This window comes from Phalacrocorax aristotelis, chromosome 23 (genome assembly GCF_949628215.1).
Source record: "Phalacrocorax aristotelis chromosome 23, bGulAri2.1, whole genome shotgun sequence".
Classification (NCBI taxonomy): Eukaryota; Metazoa; Chordata; class Aves; order Suliformes; family Phalacrocoracidae; genus Phalacrocorax; species Phalacrocorax aristotelis.
The window spans coordinates 7,200,295-7,209,963 of NC_134298.1; the positions used below are offsets into that span (position 1 = coordinate 7,200,295).

General features: G+C 56.4%; 1 protein-coding gene across 2 annotated transcripts; it reads left to right on the top strand.

Moving 5' to 3' along the window:
- The first annotated feature begins 10 nt into the window (after positions 1-10).
- CNP (2'',3''-cyclic nucleotide 3'' phosphodiesterase) lies at positions 11-6,510 on the top strand. Of its 2 annotated transcripts, none has more exons than XM_075116857.1 (4): positions 11-164; positions 2,142-2,811; positions 3,386-3,528; positions 4,082-6,510. In XM_075116857.1, the coding sequence occupies exons 1-4, from the start codon at positions 162-164 to the stop codon at positions 4,532-4,534; spliced, it is 1,269 nt and encodes a 422-aa protein (XP_074972958.1). In that variant the 5' UTR covers positions 11-161; the 3' UTR covers positions 4,535-6,510. The 2 variants fall into 2 exon arrangements, with proteins under 2 accessions (XP_074972958.1, XP_074972959.1); XM_075116858.1 differs by lacking the exon at positions 11-164 and adding an exon at positions 1,463-1,779.
- The last annotated feature ends 3,159 nt before the right edge of the window (positions 6,511-9,669 follow it).

Genomic DNA, 9,669 nt, shown 5'->3' on the forward strand with positions numbered 1-9,669 from the left:
GGGCCCGCGCCCCCCGATCCCCCCGTTCCCGCCCCGTCCCGGGCCCCCCCGTCACCCCGGACCGGCCCTATGAAAAGGGCCGCGGCCGCGGCCGCCCCAGAGCCGCTTCCCCGCCGCGCCGCTCCGCACCGGCGGCCGCCCCGGAGCCGCTGCCCCTCACCATGGTAAGGGGGAGCTGGGGCCGCCGCCCCTCCCGGGAGCGGGTGTCCGTCCCGGGAGGGTGGGGGGGGTGAGGGGGGGAGCGGGAGCGCCCGGCAGCGCCGCCGCCGCCGCCGCGACGCAAATGCGGGGGGATCCCGGGAGGGTCCCTGGCCCCGGGGTCCGCACGGACCGGGCACGGCAGCGGCTCCGTCGCGGGGGTCCCGGGGCAGGACCTGCCTCGGTGGCGCCAGGAGGGAGGCCGGAGCATCGCCCCGACCCGTCCCGCGGGGACAAGCGGGGGCTTTGTGGGGGCGGCGGGGCGGGCCGGGGGCTCAATGGGGGATTGTCCGCCGGGAGCCCCGCGCCCGCTCTCTGCGGGGCCATTGTCCGGCCCGGCCCGGCCCGTGAAGGCGACTATTATCCTCCGAGCTGGCCGCGAAACAATGGGGCCGGAGGGTGTTTTCTATTATTGTTCTTTTGTTTGCACGTTTGAAAAGCGGCCTCAGTGACTGCGCTCGCCAGCAGCTGCCTCCGGCGAAACAGCCCTCGCATGGCCACGGGCCTCGCCCGCGGGCCTGGCGGAGGCGGCTCACAGCCTCCGCTCCCCGGTGCGGTGACTCGGAGCCCCGCATCCCCGGGGAAGCCGACGCAGCGGTCCGGGAGAGCCGCCTGGTCCTCGCTCGTCCCACGGGCCCGGCCGTTCCCGCGGCAGGAGCCGGGCTCCGGGCTGGCCGTCCCGCACCGCAGCCGACCCCAGGGCAGGCACCGCTCGCTCCCGCCCGCCGAAGCAGTGCGGGGGTCCTGCTCCTGGACCGCGGGTGCTTTGGAACCAAAACCCACCTCCAGGTTCTGGAATAAGGGATAGAAAAGTTAATCAACTGAAGAGCTGTTTTTAAACAACGTCTTCACCCTGCAAACAGGAAAGCCGTATTTTTCTGCCGTGGGCCTAGCATTTATGTCACGTGTAAAGCCCCTCGATGTTTGCATCAAAGGCAAAGCTTCCTCCAGTAGCGTCGGGCTGGAGAGCAGGTGCTGCTCCCCAGGAGAGCTCGCACATTGGCCCCAAAACCAGCCCTGCCCCATTGATGTGATTGAAAACTTGCACAGTTGGTGAAATCCCTCATTTCCTTCCAGTCCCGTGCTTTCCCAGGCCGTGCTGGGCGTTAATCTGGGATTCCCGTTACCGGAGCTGCTGGCAGGAGGGGAGGGAGAGCCTGCGCCAGCTCCCCAGCAGCGCTTTTCCGGGCTCTTGCGGCTGCCAAGTGCTCAGAGGGCTGGTTTCACTTTCGTGTTCAGCTCAGCAGCTGCTGGGAGGGGGCTTGTCTTTACTGGAAGCCACTTCAGTTGTGCCTCATCACAAGCGGAGCCCCAATTCCCTCCTCCGAGGCGTGTGGGGTGCTGACGTTCAGTTCAGCATAAAGAAACGGCAGCTCTTAACGCGAGAGACAGCATCCTCGCGGACTTCGCTCTGAAACAGCCTCTCTTAGGGGACGGAGGAGCCCTGAGCAGACTTCAATCCCTTCGCAGCCTCCTCTTTTGTTCAGAGGCGGCGACGTTTGCAGCAGCCATCACAACCTGCTGGGACTTTCGCTTCCTTCGTTCAGGAGGCTGCACCCTCCTGATCGCGCAGCCACAGCTGTAAGAAAAAAATCTTAACCACTTGGAGGGCTCTGCCCGGGCGGTAGCTTTGTGGCAGCTCGTGGTGCCTGTGGGACTGCAGCTGCTGCCACGTGACGGGGAAAACTTCCCCTTCCTGGTCAGGCAGGACCTGCCGAGGCCGGAGACGGAGCCGCAGCTTCAGCTCCTCGGGTCGGAGGGACGGTGCCGGGGCAGTGGGACGGGGCCCGGGGCCCTGCGGTTAGGGGACGTGGGGGGCGTGGTGTCCTCTGCGCACCCCCCTCCTCCCAGCCAAGGTTCCCAACGGCGCCCGCTTGTGCAGCAGGAACACGCGGGCTCTTGGGGTTGCGAGCCTGCAAAACGTTTTTCTTCTTGCATTTCAGAACAGAGGCTTCTCAAAGAAGAGTCACACGTTCCTGCCTAAAATATTTAGAAAAATGTCTACTCAATCAGCGAAAGAAAGACCCGAAAGCTTGCAGTTCCCGTTCCTCGACGATGAAGATACCATCTCCACGGTCAAAGAATCGAAAACCTTTTTTATTTTAAGAGGCCTCCCTGGCAGCGGGAAGTCCACGCTTGCCCAGGCTATCCAAGAGAGGTATAAAGATGCCTGCAAGGTCATCTCTGTTGATAACTACAAAATTACGCCATTGGTAAGAAGCACCATCCCTGACGAGTATTCCAAGGTGGATGAGGCTCTAGTTGACTATTGCAAACGAGACATCAGCGTTATCGTTTTGGATGACACTCACCACGAGAGGGAACGACTGGACCAACTCTTTGATATCGCTGACAAATACCGGTACAAAGTCATCTTCGCCGAGCCCAAAACCCAGTGGCGAATGGATTGCTTGCAGCTGAAGGAAAAGAATCAATGGAAACTGTCAGTGGAAGACCTGAAGAAGATGAAGCCGAGCTTGGAGAAGGAGTTCCTACCCATGTATTTTGGGTGGTTTTTGAGCAAAAGAAGTTCAGAGGTCCTGAGGAAGGCTGGCCAGGCCTTCTTAGATGAGCTTGGAAGTCTCAAAGCCTTCAAAAAGGAGAGTAAATACTGTATGTATAGGAGCATCTTACCGAGTTCTCCCTTTGTTGGCAAAGTGTTAATGCCTAGCAAACGGACCAAGTTTGGTCAGCTTCTGAAGTGACTTTCTAGTTAAAGTTAGCAACAAGAAAAACTGTTTAATGATAGTAATCTGTCTCCCAGAGTTGACAAAGTCGCTGTTGTAAGTAAAAACAGACAAAACCGTCCTTCCTCAGAAGTGTATTCAGCTGTGACCCCGCAGGGAGCGGGGTTCGGAGGGCAGCAGCGTTACCCCAGGTGGCCGGGCGTCCCCTGGCTGCTGTGATGACTCAGAGAGAAAAGGGAAGGACGGAACAACCGTGTCCCTTAAGGGACTCGTACAACAGCAAGGTTAAGACGAGCCACGATGATGCGCGGAGGCGTCTATTTTCTAGTTACAGCCACTGTTGGCCCAGGTGGGAGGAGGGGTTTTACTGACCCGTCTAGCCCTTCTCGGCAGTAAGAAAGATGAAACATGAAGGACGGGTTGGTGAAGAAGGCTGAGATGGGGCTTGACCTCGTGGGCGATCATTTTTTGATAGTAATATTGTTTACCTGTGTTTGCAGTTGCTTCCGCTATTGAGGATCCCAAAATAAAAACAGATCTCACCAGCTACTTTGTGAAGAGGCCGCCCGGGGTCTTACACTGCACCACAAAATACACCGATTTTGGAAAAGCAGCTGGAGCCGAGGAATATGCGCAGCAAGAAGTGAGTACCGGAGCTCCGACTCCTCCCCGCGGCCCCAGCCTCCCTCCCCCTTCCCCGCAGGGGCTCCACAAGCCCCTTGGGCTGGGCTGGGGCCGCGGCTCTTGCTTTGGGCCGAGAGGGACAGTCAGTACGTCCACGTGGCCTGCGCAGCTCGTAATCGTGGGAGAGGCGGTGACAATTTCCCGTTAGTTCTCACACAAAGTACCCCAGCCCCAGCCCCCCGACTTCCAGCATCCTCTCCAAAGCTTGATTTGAACGATGATAAATTCAGGTATTTGCACTTCCAGATAAATTATTTCAAAAACAGATGAGCCCAAGTTAAAAACGGGTATCTGTGAAGGGAAAAGATGTAGCCAGCTCTGAACTCACGGAGCAGGAACGTCAGGCCACGATCATCTGGTTGCACACAGTGGCTCAAATATGTCAAAGCAAGAGCTGCCGTGGTCAGCCAAGGCCAAGCTTGCGGCCAGCGAAGGCAACCTGGCTGCTGTAAACCCCACCTGGCCGCAGGCAGTTAAAGCTGTGCTCTGGACTTGTCTCCCTCTCCTCCCAGGCTGTGAGGGCTTCCTACGGCAAAGGCTTCACCCTGTCCATTTCTGCTCTGTTCATCACAACAAAAACTGCTGGTGCTCGTGTAGAGCTGAGCGAACAGCAGCTGCCGCTGTGGCCTGCGGACGCCGACAAGATCCTGCCCACCGACAGCCTCCCGAAAGGCAGCCGGGCTCACATCACCCTCGGCTGCGCCAACGGCGTCGAAGCAGTCCAGACCGGGCTCGATCTGCTGGAGTTTGTGAAACTGGAGAAGGCAGGGAACAAAGGGGATGAAGTGGGGGAAACTGGAGGAGGGAAACTGCTGTATTTTGATAACGGTATGTGGATGCTCATCCTTTCTAAAAAGATCGATGTGAAGGCAGTATTCTCGGGTTACTATGGGAAAGGAAAGCTGGTGCCAACGCAGAGCAGCAACAAGCGGGGCTCTGCCTTTAGTTCCTGCACCATCATCTAGGAGCAGGGGCCGGGTAGCTTGTTTGTTTTTAGGCAAGTAACTCCTGTAACCTTTAAAAGTGTAAAGAGAAATAATTCTACCTTTACTAAAGTAAGCCCTTTGCCAGCCCCAGTGTGACGCCTCCCCGGGGCGAGAGTTTATTGGCCTCAGAACAAGGAAGGAAACAAGCAGCTCTTGACTGACAGAGGAAAACTGTCCCAGAACTGACGCTCGGCAGCACGTCGGTAACTGACGTGTTTTAAAGGAAGAGTTTTGGAGAGAATAGCCCTGGTGTTCTGCTTGCTTTCTTCCTCGAAGGAAGATCTCCTACGGTCTTTTAGAACATCCCTACGAACCACAATCGTTAGATCGTGACGTGTCAGCGCTCTAAGCGGTGCCAGACCAAAGCCTGCACGGAGCCGGGCTGAAGCCAAGCGACAGGAACCGCGTAATGCCTCTCCCTTCTCCCACGGGACTGACACAGGTCATGCTGGTACCTGAATTACTGGGTGAAAACCAGCAAGACCCAAGCGTGGGTCGCTTCTGCCAAGTGTGGCCATTACTAACGGCTTGTCCCGTCCGAAGAGCCCCTGCAGGGGCAGCAGGGCGCCGAGCAGCCCCGCGGCCGCCAGCCCTGCTCTCCCCCAGTTCGCGGTCGCTGTTTGCACGTGACGGGCTCCCTCGCTGCAGGGGAGGGACGCGCTGGAAGCACGAGGCCAGACGGTGCCTTAAAGAGCTATCGCGGATTTAAAAAAAAAAAATAATTAAAAAAATCACAGAAGCAAGTGAAGCACGAGGAGAGGCATTCAGTTCCTGTAGCAGGGCTCAGCCGTGTCGGTGGGCTGGACCAAGCACCGCCCAGTGTCCTTGGCCTGTAGGGAACAATCCTGCCTTGGCAGGGAGTGGAAGAGATGAACTAATGTCTTTTCCATCTTATTTTATAGAAACTAAAATCATGTCTGAAGTATAGAACTGTACTTCATGCAAGATTTTACTACTTTTCTCTAATGCACTTGAATGTTAAAAGTTAGGATGGCAGTAACATGTAATTTAGGAAGTAAGCGGAGGTATCGTAACTGCGTAACTTAAGTCTGCTCAAACCTAAACCATTGGCTGGAAAAAAAAGTTAATGATGGAGCACTTCTGTTATTAAGTCTGTTTTATTGAAACTTAGGTCCTTGCTCTTAGCCAGACGGCCCGCCAGCGCGCGGCCACGGCCCTACCGTAACCCAAAGCTCAACTAACAGATCCAGGTCGGGACAACACTTTAAACTCATGCTATGGCTCAGTGTTTGGTGAACTGTGTAGCGGAATTAATCCCGTATTAACGTATGTAAATACTTACTGTGTTTGTCAAGCGTCTGCCGGGCTCGTATCTGTAAAGGGGCTGGTGTGTGGGCGCAGCTCGCCTGTACCGGGCGTGCAGCAAAACCACCGCTCGCGACGCCCAACGCTGCCTGGGCGAGAAGCGTTTCTCTGGATGCTTGAAACAAAAACAAAGAGGGCCTTGGGGCTAACCTGGTAAGCGCTCTGCAAGCGCAGTACTTTACAGCAAAGTACTTCCTGCTGTTACAAAGAGATGGCTGACAGTAAATTCTCATTATAACATTAAAAAAATTTATATATATACACACACCCCCCATGGCACCTGCAGTCCTCCCCTACCTTCAGCAGAGAAACCCTTGCTAGCTTCTGCGCCGGCGGAGGGCGAGTGCCCGATGGTCACCTTGGGCCTTTCCCAACAGAAATCTCAGCGGGTTTGTTCCACCGAGGCTTTAAGGGCGGCGCCCGTGGGAGCGCAGGAGCGCGCCGCCCCCTCCCCCTCCTGTGCCCCGGACCATCCCGGTGCCCCAGCTCCCATCCAGCACTGGGACGCGCAGCTGGAATGTCTTGTTTATTTGCCTGTTCAAGAACAACAGTGAGACTGTCGTCATTTAAGTTTTTATTAGTTTGTACATCATATACAGTTTATAATAAAGTAAACCAGTTGCATATGGTTTTGCTTCAGTCTGATATTCTTCATATAAACACATCATTATGAATTATGCCTAATGAAGTAAACAACAAATATTCACATTTTTACCATTCACATCCTAGAAAGGTAAGGGTCCAAAGAGGGACAGTGTTCATACCGACGCGAAGCCCGGCTTGGAGAGGACGATGTGTTTGGCAAAGCGATGGGGACAGCGATTGCTCCATGCAACGCGCCTTTCCTCCCACGGGAAAGGGTAAGATATTTACACTGAGGTAAACATTCAGAGTTTTGATTCAGATAAATACTGCAGCACAGGGCCCGGCCTCCTCTCCAAGCTGGCTTTGCGTCGGCGTCGGTTTTGTCCTGACTACTCCTTAACGTCGCTACAACAAAGCAGACACGCATGCAGTGAAGGTGCTCGGCCGCCGTTTCGCACTCGACCCCTCCAACGTCGCTTCACGCGATTTTCTCTTCCGAAGCACGAACTGTTCAGTGAAAGCAGGGAGGAAGACGGGGTAACCGACACGAGGTTGGCTACGCTGGGGCACCCCAGCTCTCCCAACAGGCCCCTGGAGCCACCCCGGTCGCGCCGGAGCTCTCTAGCTCGGTAACGCCGCGTTGCAGACCGCGCCTCACCTCGGCACCCCGCTCGCATCACACCAGAGCGTTCCTTCCGAGGGCAGATCCATGCTAGAGTGAGAAGTCACCTAGCACGACTCAAAGACGACGGGATAATCCTGTCCCTGACTCTGCAGGAGCGGGGAAGGCCGAAGCATCACGCAGCGTCTCAGAGCCGGGTCCTGCTGCCCCGGTAGGCAGCTGCAATAGGGGCACCTCCAGAAGACAGTACGGCTGCGTGTAGCGGCCTCCGGGGGAGCGGAGGGTCACGGCGGCGCCGCGATCCGAGCCTGCCGCCTTCGAGCCCCAGCTGCGGCGCGGCTGCGACAGCCGCGCCGGGGCTCAGCCCTGCCCGCAGGGACGCGGGCAGCTGCGCCACGCGAGCCGTCCTTTCTCCCTAGGGAAGGGGAGGGGAGGGTTCAAGGCACAAATTTAAACGGGATGAAACCCATCCGCTTTGAAGATAAGTGACTATCTTTAGCTATTACTGAAACTGAGGAAGTAATTTCGAAAGAACGGCAAACCACCGTGTGGTCCAAACGCTTTGGTCATTCAGTTGGCTGGAGAGCGGTTCGGCCAAGCGCGGCCCCCGGCGCTCGCGGGAGCCGAGCCGGCTTCTGCCTCGGAAGCGAACCAACAGCTCCGCAGCTCTCCCTCGGTATCCCTGTCAGACACAAACGCTGAGGGACTCCCAATATTCCATGGATAATAATACTGTTGTCCCTAAATTTTTATTTTTTTTTTTTCCCTCTCTCCTTTTTTTCAGTTTGCATGAACGTATTTACAAAACAGTCAGAAGCCTTTAGCACTAAGGATCCGGCTTTGCGGCAACACTCCCAAGTTCACAAACAAAAGCACGTACTTCCCTGCGTAGCACGTGTAGCCGACACAACAGAGAGCCTGTCGAAGAGGGCAGCCAGAAGCATCGTAATGGTCTTTACAGCCATTTCAAGTCCAGGTTCAGTGTATCTGGAAAGGACCCTCGATACTCCCCCACAAAAGGTGGGGCTGACGCAGCATCAGATTGGTAAAGTAAATCCACACAAGAAAAAACACACCAGGCGTTGTGGTCGAGAGGCCAGACCATCGCACATGCAAGTATCTCCCACACGCTGACGTTACTGACGCACATTTTCATTTTTAAAGCATGAAATTGCTTCCATTTTAATTTGAAACTATCCCTAGAGCAGCTCAGACACCACAAGTATCGTGATTAGGAAAAAAAGCCGTAATAGTCGAACAGTTCCTTATCTCCTTGCAGACGCTGCAGAGCCACGGCAAGAGCCCCACCTGGCGCGCTTGCTCTGCCGAGCGCCACGCTCCCCACGCGCGCACGATTCTTCCTGTAGTTCGCGACCCTCACGGAGGAAGCCGACAGCCCTCCGTCGGTGACCGAGCCGGTCAACAGCAACCACTTCCATCACGTCTGCTAAAGGATCCCTCCCTCACACGCCGGCCCGGCCTTCAGCTGCGTCGGCCCTGCTGCCTCTGGGTGCCTCGGGTCAGCTGGAGCTCCCGTGGCAGCGCCGGCTCCCCTTTGGAGACGCCGCGCAGGAGCTGGCGGCATGAAGGGCAACGCGCACCCTGCGGCAAAAGCTGCTCGGCGCCTCCGTTTCGGGCTGTTCACCAGGCAGACCCGGGCACGGGGGACTCTGCATGCGGGACCCGTCTGGGGGCACGTTCGGGTGTGCTTCAGGGTTAAGCACTAAGGCTCCTGCTGCTACACCAAAAAAATAAGCCTTTCAGTAACTGCCAAGCCCGACTTGCAGAAAGATAACCCTTTTCACTAGAGGGAAGGGCTTTACCACCGGTTTCTTAAACCTGCCGGGTTCACGTGGTGGCCTACGGCCGTACCCAGGGTAACAGCCCACTCCTCAACAAGGCTCCGACACACGTAGGTCCCCCCGTGCCCGTGCTTCAAGGGCAGCCCCTCCAGCAGCCGCCTCCGGTCGCCCTCATTAGCTCTAATTCACTCTAGAAAAAGCACAGGCACGATACCCCTTTAAGATGCTCGTTTGTTATCTCTGCGGCAAACTCCTACGCCTGGTAGCTCCCGTGGAGCCCAAGGAAGGCAGGGAGGTCTGCGGAGCGGTGGCAGCCGGAAAGCGGGCACGAGGGTTCCCTGCGGCTACGTACAACGCACAGCCCACGAACACCGCTCTGAACCGCCCGCGCCTAAGCGGATTCCTCTGACCGAAACGGAGTCCCGCGTCCCCAGGCCGTGCCCGGACACGGCGGAGGTCACAGCGCCCCGTGCCGAAGGGAACACGCGTTCGCCCTCACTTCGAATCACATAACAACGCTCCTTAGGAAAGTCTCGGCACTCACCATATTAATATTTAACTACATTAAATCATGCATTCACGTACAGTTTTATAAATATCTGCTGTTTACATTTTCCCTCTCAGAAGAGAAGCCATTCCACTTCCATCGTCCGCGGAATGGTCTCGTTCAGCTTGGAGAGAAGGAAGCCTGTCGTACGTAACTGGGGGGAGGGGGAAGTAGTAACAAAGACCACTGACAAATGCGGGACGCGTCTCTGCACGGCGATAAAAGTCTGAGA

What these genes read in the sequence shown, in the direction of transcription:
- CNP (XM_075116857.1), top strand. An exon ending in CAAAAAGGAGAGTAAATACT is followed by an intron (nt 2,812 to 3,385) that starts GTATGTATAGGA and finishes CTGTGTTTGCAG; the next exon opens with TTGCTTCCGCTATTGAGGAT. An exon ending in AGGAATATGCGCAGCAAGAA is followed by an intron (nt 3,529 to 4,081) that starts GTGAGTACCGGA and finishes CTCTCCTCCCAG; the next exon opens with GCTGTGAGGGCTTCCTACGG.